General features: G+C 36.9%; 1 protein-coding gene and 1 long non-coding RNA gene across 3 annotated transcripts in view; one reads left to right on the top strand and one right to left on the bottom strand.

The window, feature by feature from the left end:
• sfmbt2 (Scm like with four mbt domains 2) overlaps positions 1-21,126 on the top strand; it is a 77,371-nt gene that overhangs the window by 14,640 nt on the left and 41,605 nt on the right. The window contains exons 4-5 of one of the 2 annotated variants that reach the window (XM_023278459.3): positions 10,452-10,692; positions 16,048-16,068. In XM_023278459.3, the coding sequence (XP_023134227.2) occupies positions 10,452-10,692; positions 16,048-16,068 (262 nt within the window). The remainder of the gene's footprint in view (positions 1-10,451; positions 10,693-16,047; positions 16,069-21,126) is intronic. The other variant, XM_023278460.3, reaches the window with a different exon arrangement.
• LOC129347901 (uncharacterized) lies at positions 928-16,400 on the bottom strand. Its single transcript, XR_008600239.1, has 3 exons — positions 16,157-16,400; positions 12,578-12,834; positions 928-1,746 (listed from the first exon to the last, which is right to left on the bottom strand). It is a non-coding gene; the product is annotated as an uncharacterized LOC129347901 (long non-coding RNA).

Below are 21,126 nucleotides of genomic sequence, written 5' to 3'. Positions count from 1 at the left end.
TCACCATGGGGGTTATTTAAAATGATTTAGTGAAAGTGGAACGAACCCGCTAAGACTGTAAGACACTTTTTCTAAGGCACATATTTAAATTTTGCTACTTCCTTGTGCTCAAGAAGTGGTGAAAATATGCTTTAATATAATGATCGTAGATAATTATATATACAAGTACCGTAATATGACAAACATAAGCAAAATCTTGTCTACCTGGTGGTTTTTTTCTTCTTTTATTATAAACCAGAGAAGCACAACTACTCGAATTATAACACTCTGAACTCCAAGCAGTTTCTGGGTGTTTTTTGCTTCGGTTTCATTTTTATTTACTGTTGGTTCATTTTTCACTGCGATATAAAGTCGGTGGAAACAGAACAACCATGACTAGATGGTAAAAAGAACTTAATTTGTCATCTGTGTGGTATGACACTGTTAGAAACCCATTAATCGCACCAAAAATCATTAAAAAGAAAACATTTAAGTTGAATTTTTATTTAAAAAAATAGAAAAAAAAACTTGCACAACATTTTCTGAAGAGCCAAGACAGGATTAAAAAATGAACAGTGGCTCTGAATGCTATGTATATTTTACTGCTTACAGTTTAATTTATTTGCCTACATGTCTACATGTTTTTGCTTTGTGTTAATGCACAGCCTGCAGGTCAGCTGAAAATGTAAGACATTTTTTATTAATGCGGCTGTTGGTCACAGTTGAGTCTCTAATGGCTCCACAGTTGTGCTAAATGACACAGAATATTTAGTTTTTCCCCAAATCTGGTTAGAACAAACGATTTATTTTAGGCAATTTTTTAAATCAGATGTAGAAGTGACTCAATTTTAAGCTTTCCTGACTGAACTCTTTGGAGATTAAAAAAAATGGAGTGATTTCAAAGAAATATTATGATTTTAATCTCTATTTTTAAATAAGTGATCAACATTGTTGCTCCATGTGAACTCATTTACACAACTTTCTCTTTTTTCACAGTGTGATGCTGCAGGTATTTGATAAACTCAGAGGAAAAACTAGAAGCAACAAACTAAACTTCAGCTTTGGTTAACATTTTTTAAAACCCCAATTTTTATTTATAATTAATAATAAGCCCTATTTTTGCAGATCACACTTAACAAACTTTAAAAGAAAAACTAACTGTGTGCACCTCTGGCAACGAAAGACACAAAAACCATGTGATTTCTCCTCTGTGCGATGTTTAGGGACCAACACTGGCATTGAAATGTAGGAAAAACCGTGTATTCAGAGTTTGTTTTGTGTGCAGAGAAAGCCTCTTTAACCTATATAACAGTTTTTTTTTCATGAAGGACGGGTTTTAAAGCTTCCTCTTATTTGGCATGAGGTTAGTTTGGCAACGCTTCTTGAAACCTGTTTGGAAATAAGATCCACCTAATCAAGGTTAAGGAGACACAGACGGTTAAACTCACGGATTTTCCAGAAGTGGAAACACCTCACTGAGGAGCAGGGAAGTTGGAGGTTGAGGGTTGGAGGAGGACGGTGCTTTTTTTGGCAGCGGCTCTCCGGGCCAGCTGTGTGTCTGCTGAGATTCACTGGGCTGAAACTCACATCTGATAGCGGAGCGAAGCGAAGCGAAGCCTGGCGGAGTTAGTTCAGACAGACAGTCAGCGTCCAGGTCAGCTGAGGGGTCTGTTAAGCTCCACGCTGCCGTCACCAACTGTGCAGCCTGGTGAACGTGTCAAACTCACCTGCTGCATCTCCGCTGCCTCGTGTCCACCTCACACACACCTGCAGAAAAAACACATTTACATTTTGGTTTTAGACTGAAGTGATGTTAACAAGACGTACGCATGCAGACTCACTGAATTATGTTTCTTTTCTCTTGCAAAAACTGCACTGGATCAGCTAATTAGTTTCCCACTAAATGTTCTTCAGGCTAATGCAAAGCTCCACAAGAACCGCTGTGGTAGCAGATTGATGATGGATTTACTTCCCAAGGCAAAGCTGAATATGCCTGAATGTTCTCATAATAACTAGATGGGAATTAGAGTTTTTTCTCATAGTGAAGCAGTTTCTCTTTACGGACCGTTCAAGTTTCAGATGCAGTCTCAGATTTGACCTCTTTCAGTAGACATTTCTTGTTTGAAATCCTTCTTTTTTTTGTAATTACATGTTTTTTATTTCATTAAAATAACATTATTTATCAGAGCTACCAACTGCAAAAATATAAAATTGCTGGATTTTCAATTTTCCAACAGTCCTTGAACTTCCCATCTGTGACACACCAATCATTTGAGAAAATGAATCAAATCAAAGCTTAAAATTGTGATATTTCATCAAAAAATCACTTTTTTCTACATGTATCATTAAAAAATTGTCAAAAATAAATAGTTTATTCTAACTGGATTCTGTAAAAAACTAAAAATTCTGCGCTCGTCGGTGCAACCAGATATATGTTCATGACTTGGCTACGAAAAACAGTGGCTTGACAAAAATTCTGGGATTTTTTGGCTGAACTACAGGAAGTGTTTACACAGAGCAGATAGGAAACAAGTATTAAAACAAACTGAAAAATGTCATTAAATAATAAAGTATCTGTAATATTTAGTCATGATTTTTTTCAGTACAGATAACACCTGGAAAAATGCTGCACATGTTGAGTCCAGGTTTGTTAAATTTTTATAAAATTAATGATGAAAGAGATAAAACTAACATTTTATTTTTTTATTATTATTATTTTTTAAATTAAGGCTCTGTAATTATGCTTCATAGAAAACATTTCTAAGTTCTCTCTACTTCTATTCATGGTTGTTCTGTTTCCATAGAGGTGCACGACTTTCTATTTTTAGATTTATATATAAAATGTGACAGGAGCAAAACAAACAAAAAAAAAAATGCCCACAAAACACTTGGGGTCAAAGTCAGCTCATATATCATAAAATAGTGATCTTATGAAATCAGTTGTACAATATCTGCTGTGTGTCTTCAGCTGGGAACATTCCTGAATCATTTTGAGTTAAATCAGTTTCGGCTTGGAGGCTACGAGTGTTTAACAAAAGCCTGAAGCGTTGGAACATGAAGATACAGAAAATAAATGATGCTGTCAGATGGTGAGGAGTTAAATTATAACAGCTGTGGCCGGAGGCGTTATGTTTTTCCTAAACTTTTCATTTAACACCATTAAAGAACAGAACAAACTCCCTGATAGTCTGAAAACATGCAGATTTTATTATGTTTTTTCCTTGTGATGCTAAAATATTATATCTATGTGCCGATGTGATTGAATGGGGGAGTGTGCGTGTGCTGCTGGTTGTCTTTAATCATATTATTATTTACATCTTCTACCTCGAATATGAATTCGTATTTTTACATTTACTGTTCTACCTGCTGAGGGACTGCAGATGGAAATGAGCTTGTAGCTAAATTCGGTACAGTGCTTCTCTTATCCTGTGAGATTAATGTTTTTATTCATGGTTGCTGACAAATAAATAAACTAAACCGGTTGGCAAAGGCATGAAACCACGAGGTGGTAATTTCAGTTAATTTTAAAGCTATTTGAGAGGAAAACTGGACTTCATGGGGGTTTAGGAGAAAGATGCATTTTAGAAATTGGACTTAGAAAAACAGATTTAGACTAAGTGAACTAAGCTGTGAAACCAAGTATTGTTTTTGTACCTAAACTCAGGTCTGAAAGGGTTTTTTTGTTTGTTTCTCTGCCACAACTGGAATAGATTTTGGTTTTGCTCTGTGATTTTCTGTATTTAGGTTCTTCTTCCTCTTCCTTTATGTGCATGAGCCTCCACTGCTGGTTTTATTTACTGTCTATATTTTTACTATTCTACTGTCTGATAGTTGCTATATCAGTGCAGCTTGGTCCATATATTGGCTGTAAAGAGCAGAATCTTGTTTTGCTTTTAAACCACATTTTCAGTAGGTGTGTTTACTTTTTAAAGCTTTCAAGACTTTAGTTTTTTTAGATTTTGAGTGGCAACTATATAAAAACAATATATATATATATATAGTTAGGATTGCCCCAATAATGCGGCATAATAGAACTGCATGTAAATAGTACGCCACTTCAGGTACATTTCAACATCATTTCTTCACATTTTGAGCTTTTGCGTTCCATTTTATGGCACAGAAATAACACACAAAGTGAAAAAACACACTCTGATAACATGGATCAGTGGTTCCCAGCCTGTGTGGCTTGGAGCCCCCCCTATAAGCTGCACCCCAGCCCCAGCTGCCCCCCCCAAAAAAACAACCCATAAGTACACTACAAAATAAAAAACATAAGAGGGAATTTATTGAATTGTATTACTAGTAGAAAATTCCCCAAAATTATGAAAAAAATTATATTTTATATCAAACCAAGAGTTGTACTATGATGAGGAAGACAGAGTTTATGGCTGCAGTAAATCTGGTGACACTACAATGCATAAGTTATGTTATTAATTTTTTTTTAACTAAAAAAAAATCCTTAAAATTATGAAAAAAAATTAATATCAAACCAAGAGTTGTAGTATGACCAGCAGGAGTCATTTGCTGGCTGCAGTAAATGTGTTGAATATTTGTGTCTCTTCGCTGTTTGCAGTAGTTTTGCATTTTGCAGATGGTTCCTGTTCACTCGTCACACAACCAGCTGCTCATAGACACCAATGTTATTTCTGCAGCTACTTTTGATTAAACTGGGCTTGTAGCATATTGTCTACCTTACAACGATGGAAAAGAGGCATTGTTTATGTTTAGACAACGTATATTTAATGAGTTATTGATGCCGGAAGTCCGAGTTTGTGAATATCTTTCTGACTTTACCAAACTGTGTTTTATTTCCTGACGTCGCCGTAATTCGCTGGTTTCATGCTGTCATTTACAAGCATTTCACTACAAATAACATAATTCTGTCTTTAATAAAACCAAATTTAAGGTAACTCTCGAAGTATAGCCGGAGTTTTTAAGGTACTGATGAATCTTCACCTGTTTTGCGTTTTTCAGACATCGTTTCCGTCAGTAATTTTCTAACTGCACACAAACTAATGAATCGGGATGAACTAGAGCCAACCTGAAGAAAGACCAAATAAATGTGTTTTAAAATGTTTTATAGGTAGACTTGTGATGACACAGTGAGTCTGTTACTCTGATTTTATCCAGAATGTAAAAATCTATTTTTTATAACATCACAGCCTCAGAGCAGACAAAGCTTCGCCCCCCCTCAGATCTCTGGCGCCCCTGCTGGTGGGGTGCAGACCCCAGGTACGCTTAGGAGCTCAAAATGTCTTTATTTTGTTACAGGACCTAGTGTAAGTGGTTCATTTTATGAATGAGACGCAGAATGAAGGGATTTTGATCAAGTATTTTGATTTGAAGCTTAGATTTGGTTCATTTTCCTGCCTGGTAGAACTACACGTCACAGGAGATGAGTTCAGTGGCCGTCAGAAAGTTGAAAGTCTACAGATTCTTTCTGATTTTACAGTTTTTTACCCTCATAAATGGTTATTTTGTTGATTTTTAAACATGTTTTTATTTTGAAGCCAGCATGCCTTCTGAACTCAGTGATGTGTTTTGGGGTTCAGAGGGTTAATATGTTTCCTTCATTTTGGGTAAAATATCTGAATGTTAAGTCAGTTTTAAACTAATTTTTAACAGTTGTCTGTTACTTTGGACCAAATTTACATTCTGGTCCTTGAGCATTGTCAACAGGAAGCGTCTTTTCTGGCATTTCCCTCTTTAATTACGAATTTTACCTCCAAAAAAACGGCCTCCAAACATCGAAAAGCCTGCATCCAAACAATTCCGAGGCTTTTCCTCCATTAACATGTTACATCACAGCGGAGGGCCAGATGGCTGGATGCGGTTGATCCTGGATGTGAGGTCTTTATCCACCTCGGATGACTCTGAGTTTGACCGACGGAGCAGCTGTCTGCCCCGATGAGCCTCAGCGCTCTGAGCCGGCGGCAGGACGAGCTGCAGAGGTTGGAGACGAGTCCGCCGGTAATTCAGCATCCTCCGAAGTGTGCCAGTGTTTCATTTCCTTACATCACTCGCAGCGATGAGCGTAATCGGGGCGGGATTAGAATATGTGAGTTGTATGTCGAACAAACCGTCTGCCTGGTGATTGGAGCGGCTGAGGCCTCTCGGGAGGCTGAACTGCCTCGTTGATAAGTGGATTGAGTCACTGGGAAACAGACCATGAATTCCCCAGAAAAATGTGATTCAGTAAAGTGCAGCCCTCATCTCTCTCTCTATCTCTGCTTGGACAAATTGAAAGTGTGATTTCTCTTGGGCCTGCACACACAAAATCACACAACCACACACAGTGACGGTCAGTGTTTGCTGCCCGTAGCCCTCTTATGTAAGCCAGCCAGAGTGATACAGCACGTTTGCATTGTTGGAGCAGGAAGTCACGGGGCCGTTTGTATTGTGTTTATTTCTAAGATGTTGGCTTTTCCATTCACTTGTGAGTGCGTGTGTGTTTGTGCGAACATCCTGTTGGGCTTGTAATGTTCTCCAGAATTGTATGGCAGCCTGTGGCTATGGGGGAAACGCATTATGTAGTGCTGCATTCATATACAGATTTATCGCTTTTTCTGCACACAGGGACAAACTGAACTCGGCACAGATGATTGGTTTTTTGGAAAATCACCAGTTTTATCAGTTCTACTTGTTGATTATTCAAAGCTCTCCTGCACTCAGCTCACCTGCTATTTGTAGGTTCTTCCTGGTTGCTGTCAGCACAAGAATTTGTCAATTAATCCTCTCAACCCTGAGCAGTTTCTGGGCATTTTTTCATCACATTTTTACTCACTGCGGGCTCATTTTTCACTGCAATATAAAGTCTACAAACAGCACAATCATGGATAAAAGTAGAGAGAACTCAACAAATTTCCAATAATATAAATTAGAAAATAAAAGATCTAAAATAGAAGTTGATGTTCTTTGATTATTTACTTTACAAAAATGATAAAATGGAATCAACATGTAAAACTTTTTCCAAGTGTCCACAATTGCTATCAAAATTGGAAGAAAAAAAATGGTTTCCCAACATAATATAAACATATTTTACTACTTAAATTGTATTCTGTCTTTATTTTTGTCTCCTACCAGCCTGTGGTTCAGCTGAAAAGTCTCAGAATTTTTGTCTCATGATTGTCGGTCACAGCTGAGTCACTAATGGCTTCATGGTTGCAATGAATAGTGCAGAATTTTTCGTATTTTACAGTTTCTGGTTAAAACAGTTTGTTTTTAAGCTACTTTTTAAATGAGACATGTAGAATGAAGCTATTTTTTGATAGTAAAAAAATTGATTTGGTTAATTTACCCAAAGGACCGACACATCACATAAGAGTAATATGAAAATCCAACAGTTCTTGAAGTTTTTTTTTCACTTTCTGGCTTGGATGAATGGTGTCATTTCAGTCTTAAAACAAAAAGATTCAAGTTTTTGCAGCAAATGCATTGTGAGCAACCCATTTTCCTGAAATTAGTCTTGAGAGACAGATTCGACCTTTTGAACCTGAAAACCCAATGAAAGGTATTTTGTCTTTAAAATATTGGTAAAATTACACTAATTATCAGCATCACAAACTGAGAAAACAGAAAGATTTCACACTTTCTACTAATCCTTAAACTAATCATGTGTGATGTGCAGTTCTGTTTGGAAAAATGAACCAAATCTAAGCTGAAAATTGTGATATTTCATCAAAATCACTTCATTCTAAACATGTAATTTAAAAAATATGATAAAAATATTAAATGTCGGCACCAGATTTTGTAAAAAAAATTAAAAAAAAACAAAACAAAACCTAAAATTCTGCACTTTTTGGCTCCTTGCAGAAGAGAATACACAAGTAGAGAAATAAATCAGAGAGGTTGAGAGGAAAATAAATCTTGATAAATAAATTAAATCCGGCATGACTCAAAAACGGTGAACAGAGGAGCAAGTTGCTGGAGATACATTCAGCATGGTGAAACATGGAGCAGTGTGAAAAATGTAGAGTATAGACTAACATGTCTATAATATGTAGAGCCATAACTACATTTCAGTGTCGTACGTAGTGATTTCAGTTCTTTTGCATGTGTGTGAAACAGACAAAGAAATAAAACTTTTCTCTTTTTTTGTGATTCATGGCATAACTTCTCATTTCTGAGTTTTCTCTACTACTATTCATGGTTGTTCTGTTTCCTTGGAGGTGCAGGACTTTATATTGCAGTGAAAAATGAGCCCAGAGTGAGTAAAAATGTGATGTCAGCAAGAAATGAAATTTCTTGGAGTTCAGAGAGTTTTTAAAAAAATGCTCAAAACTGCAGAAGTCTTCTGACCTTTAGTTCCTAAAATGGGCGAAATTCCAAAAACGCCAGATTCTGCATTACAGCTATTTCTATGATGCACCTGATGGAATCTTCTTGTTAGATTTTCTGTTACTGGTTTGACATTTTAAGCTTAAAACCGTTAGTTATTTTTCTCTGGTGTTATTAAACTTCCTCCAGAGACGTTAGTAAACGAGTACTTCCCATGAACTGACCTTTAGGTGTAACAGTAGTGGAGTTCCCCTGAATGCTCCGTTTCCACGTATGTAAATATATAGAAAATCATCACGACTGCACTGTCGAATTACAGTGGAAACAGTTTTGTTAATATTATTTGCACGTTTTGGTTTCTTAAAAGAAAACGTCTCCTAAAATTTTGATGGTAAGAGTTTAATCCGGAGGTGTGAGTTAGTTAGCAGCTTGGGCGGTCAGACAGGCTGTAAACAAACCTCAAGTTTAACCATTTGAAAGAGAAAACAAAGACTTCTTAACTCCAAACTGCCAATTAGAGTCTTCAGACTGAATCCTGCTCCACGTTTGTCCTGCAGTCAGGGTTTCTAACACGCTTTCAGTCTCTGGATTTGTTTAAAAACTGTGACTGCAGATTTTTTATGTTCCTGCCTGGCTGGACTCCCCAGATCTCAGCGGTAACTTCTAGTAAAATGTAATAATAACGTGGAGCAGCACTGAGGCTTTGTGCAGACAGCAGGCAAATCTAATTTGTTTCTTCAGGGCAGACCGTCTTCACTGTTATTTCCAAGTGATCAGATCAGGGTTTTACATCCGGACATCGTTTCATTTCGCCATCTGTCTACGGACTGTTGGTCTTTATCAGACTTCTGTTAGTAGCAGCATAACTCTGCAAGTGGCAGTGCATTATCAGTATTTTAACTAAGGATTAAAACTTGCAAACATGAAAAAGTATTACAAAACCTATGACTGTGTTAAGTTACATGAAGTAAAAATAATAAAAAATAACAACAATTCCAATAACTAATAGGACTTGTCTGTAACACGCTGATGCACTGGCCCAGATTGAAGCTTAAAATCATGATATTCTACATATTTTACATGTCTCACATAAAAAATTCCCCAAAATAAATTGTGTGCAGTAATCAAATTATTTCCCTACTTGTGTGTTCTCTGCTGCAATTTTTTTTTTCCAAAATCTGTTGCCAACATTGAATATTTTTATCACATTTTTAAACTAGACACGTAGAATGAGGTCATTTGATAAAATATCACGATTTTCTGCTTAGATTTCATTCATTTTTCCAAACAGAACTGCGTGTCTGACTGATAATTGGTGTAATTGTGGCGATCTTTTAAAGACAAAATGGATTTCAAGCCATTTTCAGGTTCGGAGATCTGGCTCTCAAGACTAATCTCAAGTAAACGGGTGGCTTACATGCAACATTTACTGCAAAATCAATCAAATGCAAGGATTTTTCTGCTTTTCACAGCTTTGTATCATTATATAAAATGTAATCTTTTACCATTTATCAGTGCAACAAACTGTAAAAAAATGTAAAGAATCTGATTTTCAGCTGCCCAACAGTCAGTTAACTACACATTTGTAATGTGCCATTCCCTTAAGTAAATTAACCAAAGCTAAACTCAAAGTGGTGATACTGTTTAAAAGCTGCTGCATTCTACATGCCTCATTTAAAAATGTGCTTAAAGATTCTTTGGTTCTAACCAGATTCTGTAATAAACAAAAAAATTCTGTGATTTTCTGCAGAACTGTGAAGCCGTTAGTGACTCAGCTGTGACCAACAGTTATGTCACAAAAATTCAGAGAGTTATCAGCTGAACTGCAGGCAGTGTTTACACAGGAGATATGAGACTAGTATAGAAACGAATTAAAAATGTAAGTAAGTAGTGAAATATTTGCAGTATGTAGAGCCACATTTTTTCCAGTTTTAGTAACAGCTGTGGACAAAATGCTGCACATGTTAATTCCTGTTTTTTCAACAACAAATCCTACATTTGCAATGCAATAATTTAATAAATTGTTTAGGCCTGAATGCAAATATTGGATTCCATGTGTTTCTTTGCAGCCTAGACTTTATAGTATATATCTGGATGGAATCTAAATATGGGTTTGGGGCAGGAGGTCTAAACACAGACGCAGGTTGTAAAGGAAGTCCGACTATTTCCTGAACATCCTGTGGTTTCCCTCCCAGGTGGAGATCAGCCTCCAGAGCAGCTTCCAGCCCGGCATGAAGCTGGAAGTGGCCAACAAGAGCAGCCCGGACACCTACTGGGTGGCCACCATCATCACCACATGTGGCCAGCTGCTGCTCCTGCGCTTCAGCGGCTACGGCGAAGACCGCAAGGCCGACTTCTGGTGCGACGTCATGACGGCCGAGCTGCACCCGGTGGGCTGGTGTGCCCAGAACAACAAGACCCTGATGCCCCCCGAAGGTAAGAAGAAACACCTCGATGCACCTGACACCAGTCATGTAAACTTACACGGTTCAGATGTTTGCTTAGATTTCAGTGTGCCATGTGAAATCTCAGAGAAAGAGCAGAGTTCACTGTAAAGGTAAATAAAAAGCCCAGAGAACAGACTTAGAACACATCGTTAATGAGATGTCATGAGTCATGCTGGGCTGTAATTCTACATTACGGTTAATTATCTGAGTATAGTCATGAAATAATTAGGAAATCAAGTTATCATGATACATAATGCTGTTTTATATGAATAAAGTCACCAAATGCTGATTTAATTTAAACTGTCTTTGCAGTATAATCGGAAGAATACTTGAGAAAACTTAAATACACTTTAAAATCTAAAGGTTATTATTTATTAGCGGTATTTCTCATGTATTTTAGTTTTTTGTGTATTTTTAAAAACTGAAATAATCCAGGATTTGGACTTTAAATCAGATTTTTTTTAAATTAACAATACTTAAATAAGAGTGAATATTTGATTTCAACCCTCTGAACACCAAAACCTCTCAATAAACTTAAAAGACATGCCGCTTTCCAAAAAATCACCAAAATTACACCATTTATCAGAGCCAGAAACAACAAAAAACAAAAATTCTAGTGATTTTGAACTTTGTGACAGTCCTTGAACCACTCATCTCTGACGTACTGTTCTGTTTTGGAAAAGCTAACCAAATGTAAACTTACAATCGCAATACTTCATCACAAAAACTTCAATGTACACCTCGCGATTATAATTTTGCAAGAAGAAAAGGTTTGCTTTAACCAGATTCTGCACCCCTTGGTGCATCCCTGAACAGAGAAGTATAGAAACATTAAAAATACATAATTAGAATAATAATTAAAGATGTAGAGTTCCATGTTTTCTGCTAATGATGGCACCTCTGGGCACTTGGAGTAATGTTTTAGACGTTAAGTCCATCTTTTTAAAATGTTTTTTGTAAAATATATAGAAAAATTCTAAATTGTATGATGTAAGACATAATAACTGCAAGCACAGAATACATTTTTAAATTCTCTTTGCTTCTAAATGAACCCACAGTTAATAAAAATGAAATGGGAGCAAAAAACACATAGAAACATTTTGGGGTTCAGAGGGTTAAAAGCAAAAAATGCTGAAATTCTTTCTCACTGATGCAATATGGCAGAAAAATTGGAGCTTATTTGCATTTCTTCCTTATTTTTCTTTTCAGTTTCTGTAAATTGACAATTTTCCTGACCTGTGCTTGTCTGCTTTTGAAATAATTGGTTAACTGTGTCCTTTAGATGTGTAAAAAAAGCATAAAATCTCTGCAAAATCAATGTAAAACTCTTTCAAACTACAGTGATGCACCTCTAGTGTCTTCTAACTCAATGCATGTGGTTAAGATGAGTTGTGAACAGGGTTTTCATTCAAATTCATGGGATTTTCAACACATACGTTTGTATTTTACTCGATTTTGTCCATTTCACGAGACCAATTTTTACATTTCTGAAAATCTTTGGCCTGAAATGACCTCTAGAGGAGACAGTAGATGTTTGTGCTTGGGGTTGGTCAGTCAGTGTGACCTTAATACAAACACATAGGCTGAAACAAACACCTCCCATCTTTACCTTTCAAAGGAGGCTTTAAATAAACTGAGTGGAAAGACAGGTTTTCCTGAAAATGCTCTGATTTTAAAGAAGACTTAACTCCTATTCATTGAAGCCCTCACGCCCTCACAGCCTCGGCCGGTTGAATGCACAACAGGCCTCTTATTGTACAAAACAGCCATCATTAGTCTGCAGGAGCATCCTTAACTTCTTACCCAATCTGGTTTCATCCACCGTTTCTTTGCGGTGGAGGTATTTCCACCTGCAGCTCAGATAGATGACTCACCCTCCCAGGCTTGTCCGGACCATGTATTTTTCTCGACACTTCCCGGCTGATGGATGGCTCGAGCCTCCGTCGTTGTGGAGACGACCTGGATACGTTTCCAGCTGACTCGGGTGTCCTCGCCCTCACACCAGCTCCGTGTGTCCTTTTCGCTCAGCGACGGCCTTTTCAACAACTTCCTCGTTTGTCTTCGGTAGCAGCGGGCGGTTCATAAAACGGCCGTATTCACGAGCGGCTTTGTTCACATCCCAGCGGATAATCTATCAAAGAGGAAACATTTGGGTTTTTATACTGCAGTGAGACAGCTTTTTGTGTGTTTTAAGAGATTTGCACAATAATTTGCCTATTTAATGTCAGAAAACGGTTTAAAAAAGGCCAACTGCAGTAGTCTAAAACATCAGAACTTGCAGTTTACAAACATAGAGGAGAAAGAAGTCAAGTAAATGTTAATATTTAAGAAGCCGGAATCATTTTTGATGAAAAAATAGTCTCTTTTTCAAACACTTTTTGTCTGAAGAATTCAATAGTGCAAGTAATAATAGAAAAATATGTTGCATAAACGTCAAACAGCTGACGGCTCATTTAACTCTGTAAGCCCCAATGCCCACCGGCAGATTTAAAAGATTTATATTTTACAAAATCGCCAAAATTACCGTATACCATTTATAAGAAGCACAAAGTGTAAAAACAGAAGCAATTGTTGGATTTTGAACTTTTTGAGGGACTTGAACTAAGTTTGGTCGGGGAACTTGATCAGATCTAAGCTTATGATCATGATTTTCACCAAAATCTAATTATTCTACATGTCTCATTAAAAAAAATCTCCCAATTAAACCTTTTGCTCTAAACAGATTCTGTAAAAAACAAAAAATTCTGTGGTCGTTGGTGGAACTGTGAAGCTGTTAGTGACTCGTGTGCAACCAACACTCACCTGACAAAAATTCAGGGACTTTTCCTCTTTTATTTTGTGGGTTTTTTTCAGTTTCAGTAAAATAATTCAATTCAGTTTTAATTATGTAGCGCAAATTCACGACATATGAATGTCATGTCACAGCGCTTCACACAGTAAGGTGCAGAACTTACGAATTTTAAAGAAAGAACAGAGAGCCCATCGGTCGTTTTTTCTTTTTTTTTTAAGACTTATTTCATTATAACCGTGTCATGCTGCACACAAGACATCTAGTAGTTCTCTCTACTTCTAGACATGTTTGTTTCCTTAGAGGTGCAGGACAGGAGTAATAATTGTCATAAATATTTGAATATACGTAGGATTTTCCCACTGAGAAAAATCTGAAAATCTAAAAATAATGAGCCATTTTTGCCCCTGGATCCCTGCACTTCTAGCCGGACACTCTATATCTTTAAAGAAAGTCCTGAATATAGTTGGAAATACATCAGCTGTGGCTTCACTGTGTGTTTTCTCTCTTTCCTCTAATTCTTTTGTGCAGCAAATCATCAAACTGTCACAGTGAGATGAAACACAGCCATTTTATTTACATAATTTAGTGTTCTGGGTTCATCTAAAACTCTTCATTTCCCTTCATAAACGTTAAATTTACACTCAGTCATAAGAAACAAAATGGTCTGCAGGTACAATTTCCATAAACATAACCAGGAAACGTTTCCACTGAACACTGTTTTCTCTAAAATACCAGCTTACGGAAACTAAAACACGATTAACATTTTATGGTTACATTTAGTCAACACATGATTGTTTGGTTTAAATATTTAAAAACTTTTCTTGGTACAAAGCACACGTTCAATATTAAACCAAAGCCAGAATGTTTATCTGGTACAACAAGCCATCTACCCCAACCTCCTCCCTGTAGTTTCAGTGTTGCACAAGGCTGGAATAGACTTCATTTCTCTGGTTCCTGTACAGAAGGCGGTTAAGAATAACCACAGGCTTGCAGAGGCTGATGCACACCTGAGCATCAAGCGAGCTGATTGGTCCACTCAGCTCATGTCAGGAGGCGAGTTTTCACAAAAAAACAGCCATGCAAACATCTGCAAATGGCAATGCAGGTTCCTCACTGTGGAGCCTGCTTTAAAGGCATCACACTTACCGCTTTGGGAAATTGTTGCCAGTGAATGTTGAATGTAACTCAGGCAGATTTCTTCCAAAACAAATTAGTATTTTCGGTTTCAGAAATTTTTAGGTGTGAAAACTGATTCAGTGTTTCATGTTGCATCGGATCATAAATGGAGCAGCTGAAGTTAATTAAGAAAGTGTTATAAATTCCACCAAAGCTGCTGTGAAAATCTTTTTTTCACATCTTTTTACTTCCAAAGAGTAAAAAAATAACACCACCAGTGAGTAAACATATAAGCAGAATGCTATCACGATTATTTCCAATTTCCTCTACTCTGAAAAACCCAGTAAACAACTAAATTACGTATTTAAGCATATTTTCTGCACTTTGGTGTATTTTTTACACATTCAAAAAATATATTAAAGCTGTGTTAAACCTCCAAACCGCAAAATTCACTACTGTTTGAAAGGCATGTTATGTTTTTAATTAAATAATCAAATATACACCATTTATCAGAGCCAGAAACTGGAAAACATAGAAAGAATAGTTGAATTTTCAACTTGCAAATGCTTTGTGAATTCAACAAGTAATATTTTCTGATTGCTGGGAAAAACTTACCAAATTTAAGCTACACATGCTAACATTTCATCAAAAGATACAGATTTTACGTGTCATTAATAAAACGGTGCAAGTTTATCGTCAAATGTTGACATTATTTACAGCTCTGGCCTGTTTTTCTACAGTTAAGATGTAAATGTATGCTTTTTTTCAATGATTTTACTAGTTGCTGTCTGCAAATTTAACTAAATTGGTAAATTGTTTAAAAAAAAAAGGTAAAAAAGAAGTACACCTTTGACACACTTCCTGCACCAACAATATGGAGTCCTTTAATATAGAAAATACTTATTTTACAAAAACAGTAATACCTCTGGCTTTCACAATAACATAATACTATAAATCCATATTTTTCATGCACCAATATATACCTAAGAGCTCAGGGGGAGAATCTGTCCCGTTTTAACCACCAGCTGATGTTGGCTGCTGTTAACCGTTTCCCTCAGAAAGCCTCTACTTCAAATTCCACTTTTTTTCTTGAAATAATAATGATGGATAACTGACATCGCTGCACATTAAATGATGCAAGCCGAGACGTAGCTGATGTAACTGACGGAGGCAGTCTGATGTTCCTGAAAACAGGCTTCTGCAACATGCTGTCAATTTGTGGATCTGAACCCCAGAAAAAAAGAAAAGAAAAAAAATAACTTTGTTGCTTCATTTCAAGGATTTGCATCATGGTGTTGACATGTCAGTGTGTGTGTGTGTGTGTGTGTTGCTTAGTCAGCTGGAATATGAGAGCAGTGTGAGAGTGTGCGTTTTTTGACTGCTTACACCTGTGTTACAGTTACCTGTGTTATTCTTTGTTTGTGTTTTATCTCTCAGATAACATTTACCTAAGAAAAGGTAAGCGGCTCTAACAGTGCCTCTGACTAACTCGCCTGCCCGGCTCACTAGTGGCTAACATGAAATCAACAGTGTGTCAGCGTTAGACCTCAGAGCTGCATGTTCAGTGTGCTGCTGCTGCTGCTGCTGCTGCTGCTTCCTCCTCTTCCTCCTCTTCCTCCTCTTCCTCCTCTACGGGGAGTGACCTCACGACTCGTCATGCTTTGCCTCTTCTTGCCTGTGACTCCTTCCTAGCTGAGTGTGTTTTAGCGGAGTGATAGCGCACACAAACACACACATAAACTCACACACACACACTGCTAAGGCCAAGCTGTGCTCCAATGATAAGCGGCTCAAAAACGAAGCCGCTCAGTGAGAAACGCGACGCTTTGATAAAAGAGGCCTCCTCTGCTCACGGCCAACAACCAGAACCGGGTCAGAAATAGAAGGTCAGTCGTCCACGTGAGCTTCAGAAAGATCAGAAGCTGAAGAAGAGCAGCTTGTAAGATGTTTCTGGCAGATAAAATCAATGTGTCGCCAATCTAGACCAGAACTATTAGCAGTAATGTAATGACTGCTGATGTTACATCAGTTTCTTAGCGGTTAAAGTGTCTGTAATGAGAGATATGAACTGTCTGAGCTTCAAAAACCTGCCTGTGGCTTTGAAAGACGTTATTTTTAAATAATTACCAAAATCACATAATTTAGAAAATGTAAAACTGACAGGATCAGTGTTTTTCTCCTTTCTGAAGGTCGTAATCACGTTTGACTTTAAGTTTTATTGGGAAAAACAACCAAATCTAAGCTAAAAAATGACACATTTAATCAAAATCACTTTATTCAACACGTCTCATTTAAAATTTTGCCAAAAGTAAACATTTTACAATAACTAGATTCTGTAAAAAACAAAAAAATCCTGCACTCCTCAGCAAAACTGAGGAATCATGACTGACTCAGCTGTTATTAACAGTAATGTGGCAAAAAATTAAGTGACTGAGCAGATATAAGAAAAAGCTTGGAAACTAATTCAACTGTAAAACATCTGTAAAAACATCTAAAGTATGCAGAGCCACCATTTTCTACATGTTGATTCCTGTTGTTTCATTTTTGTAGAATTTTTTTTTAGAAAAACAACTTTTTCATATTGTGCATCTTCGCTTTAGATTGATCCCCCCATTTTTGTTAAATAAACAAAGAAATTCAACTTTCACCTTTTTTTAACAGATTTTTTTACATCTTAACTTGGTTATGCTGCACAAAAGAAATTTTTTAGTTCTGTTTCCTTCCAGTCATGATTGTTCTGTTTCCACAGAGGTGCAGGACTTTATAACGCAGTAAGGAAATGAGCCAACAGTGAGTAAAAATGTGACAGAACAAAAAAACGTTTAGAAAGTGACAATTGTTTCTGCTTTTCTGGCTCAATAAATGTGGCAAATTTGTCAGTTTCTAAAAGAAAACACGCCTTTCAAACGTGCTGGCAGGTTTTTGGATTCAGAGGGTAAATAAATTAATTTCACAACAGGAGAGACCAGATGTTCTCTGCAATTAGGTGAAAAAAATATGTGCATATACTCACATCAGCTAAAATGATTCAGAAAATATTGGATAATAGCAAATATCCTTCCTTGATGATATATATCGATCTATTTAACAAATTCTAGCGAAGTTTATACATTTTCTACATAATTTGGAAGGCTTAAGTGAGACAACATAGATAAAAATGTGTGTATATACTGTTGGGAAATGAAAATAATAGATGTATAGAATAAGTTGAGGCCTGCTACTGTGCTGCTTCCCTCCCTGTAATGTGTAACTGCTTCTGCTTTTCTGTGGATGTAAAGCAGGGATGCCAGGATGGATGCCGGCTTTTTGGGGTTGTAAAATGGCTAAAAAAATACATGAAATAGCAAAAATCCTGACAGATGTCCACCATGTGCTACTAGAGAGAAGTTTAATGCTTTCTAGTGTCAAAAACTTTTTGTAGAAACATCGTTTTCTGCACAACTTTCCACAAAGTAAAGCCCAAACAGGTGCATTTCACAAATTTCAGTAAATTTCCAACTAATTCACAGCATTTAATTGTCCAAACATTCCAGATCTACTGTGTCTTCATCAGTCCCAGTCTGTACTCGACTTAAAAACCTCGTCTCAGAACTGTATATGCTGCAGCATTTGGTAAATAGAAATCCACTTTTGGTGGTTTTATGCAACGCAGTGGCTCAGTGCTTTTCCTTTAAGCGTTACATCACCAATTTTACAAGAAAATCAGCTCCACCAGTATCAGAACATGTCAGAAAAACTTCCTGCTGAAGAAAAAGTCCACAAGAAGCCTCCTGTTAGTGCGCTGCTTCGATTTTGGCGAGATTTGAAAGCTACTGCGTGGTCCTAATGAACCTTTAAACGTACTTTTTTTAGTGCAACAACAGATTTGATTCACCTGCGAGTAAAAATAAGGTCATTTTTTCACACTTTGGGTGAAGCAACCCTTTAGGAAAGCAGCAAAAACACTGCCGAAGTCTGAAGTGGCGACTGCTGAATGAGTTATAGAGTATTCTAAATGATTTGAATGAAAGCACGACTTGGAAGTGTCATTTTTACAGAAGACTATAGAAGATCTGTGGGAGGCTTTTACAGAAAACTGAGCTTTAGGAGGAGATTTAAAAGCAGCCTGTGATTTTTCCGCCCTGCGATCTTCAGAGTTTCACAATGAGTTTATTGAAAAGGCTCCCGCTTGTCTGTGTGTCTGCTAATGCTGCCATTTAAAACTCCCTCTGAAAACAGTTTATTTGTTCAGAGAAGGTGCAGAACCTGAATGCAGACTGACCAGAAGGAGGGCTGGTTCAATTAGGTAACAAACGCACCTAAATGCCCGGTGGAACTCGCTCATTAAACTTCACCCACACGCTCTTGCAGGATTCAGACGCTGCTAACTGATGCGTTCAGATCATCATCAGATCGCCGCCTGCATTAATCAGCGTCTCCGTTCGTGAGGAGCCCGCGGCACTGTTGCGTAATTTGCTCATTTTTGAGAAATTAGAAAGCCAATGGCAGGCGACAGTTTAGGGACAGTTTAGTCCGTCCGTCTAAATATTAGCTGAAAGTTGTTTTTACGTCATGCTAAATTACAAATGTGCAGGTTTTTGATGAAAAAAATTTGCATTTATTGAAAAAATTAAGCCTCTAATGTGAAAAAGCTTAAAACAAATCTCTGCAAATGAGCCAAAAAATGCAGTTCTAGTGAAAACAACTCAAACTATGGGCTATATTTCTGGAAGTTAAAAGAAAATGAGGCTTGTTCAGACAAATTTGTGTTGCTGCTGCTGCTGCTGCTGCTGTGTGTGAATCTCCTTCAGCCTCTCATGTGCATGTATGTGTCCGCATGCGTTCGGCGTTGCCCATCCATTCATGTAAAGGGCTTTTTTTAGGCTACATCACAAGTTTGGTCATGTGGTTAGGTAGCTGCTCGCTGAACAAATCCTGACAGACGATTTGCATAATGAATTCACCACACTGCTTCCTGCCAGAGCCGGCTGGAAGATGACGCTCTAAGATAGACCTGTCGTCTGGCTGCGTTCAGGCTGACGGTGGCATTGTGGTGAGGAAAAAACAGACAAAGCCTGCGCTGGTTTGGGTGTGACAGCTGAGACCTGTGAAACCTGAAATATTTTGACATGTTGATGCTAAAGGAGGATTTATGCTTCTCCACCTGGCTCTGCAGTGGGGGTCAGAGTTCACCTTTTATAGAACAAATATCTTTATTGTCTGTAAAACTACAAAAAAATCAAGCTTTAACTTTCTTACTTGGAGCTTTAAAACAATAAATGAGATAAAATAGAAGATAAAAATGTATGTAGCAGTAAATTTGAATAGTGCAACAGCTCAGATTTCCAATTCATCAGCAGAACCAATGTAGTGCATATACAGGGAGTCCCTAAAGTCTGGACACACAGGAAATCTCATTAAGTATATATATATATATATATATATATATATATATATATATATATATATATATATATATATATATATATATATATATATATATATATATATATATATATATATATATATATATATATATATATATATATATATATATATATATATATATATATATATTTGCCTCCACAGATTAAATATGACTTTGTTGAAAGAAGAAAGCATTGAACTGGTGCTTCTCAGTGAAGGGTGGACATACAGAAAGACAGGGCTAAGGTTAGGGAAGTGATTTTTTAGGGGCTCACATGAATTTTAGCCGTGACCACTTCTTTAGTTTCAGCTGATCCATTTGATCGTCCAGAACAGGGTTTGTCCAGGACGCTGCCTGTTTCTTTAAACTTTTTAACCACCTTCAGTGGAATCCTCCTTAGATGACGTGCATTAAATTCATCTGCTGTCTTTCCATATGTCCACCCTTCACGTCTACTGAGAAGTACCACTTCAACTCTTTCTGCTTTCAACAAAGTCATATTTAATCTGTGGAGGCAAAACAATTACAGTTAATGAGATTTCTAATGTGTCCAGACTTTAGGGACATCTTGTAGTAATGAGGCCTAAGAGAAAATGAATAATTGTTGAATAAAATGATTGATAGTTACACTTAACAGCCATTAAAGCGCAAAACAAACACGCAAAGTTCAGTTGTTTGAACAAACCACAAGTATTGCCTCAATCTCAGCCCACAGTCTCACATTTTATTGCATTTTACTGTATTTCTTTATTTAACCTCCTGAACTCCCAGCAGTTTCTGTGCCTTTTTAGTTCTGTCACATTTTTCTTCACTGTACACTCATTTTTCACTACAACTTAAAGTTCTTCACCTCTATGGAAACAGAATAACCATGACTAGAAGTGGAGAGAAATAGAAGATGTTGTTAGAATGCCATAAAACATAAAAAGACTAAAGCAAAAGTTTCTTTTCTTTGATTATTCATTATATGAAAAACTGAAAAAAAATAGAATCTAACATTTTTCCCAAGGTGTTCCCAATATTGAAAAAATAAATAATGGTGTCTCTACATACCACAGATATTTCACTACTTACATTTTAAATTAGTTTTTATCTGCTCTGTGAAAACA

Source organism: Amphiprion ocellaris, chromosome 21 (genome assembly GCF_022539595.1).
Source record: "Amphiprion ocellaris isolate individual 3 ecotype Okinawa chromosome 21, ASM2253959v1, whole genome shotgun sequence".
Classification (NCBI taxonomy): Eukaryota; Metazoa; Chordata; class Actinopteri; family Pomacentridae; genus Amphiprion; species Amphiprion ocellaris.
This window is presented reverse-complemented; position numbering and strand designations above follow the sequence as displayed.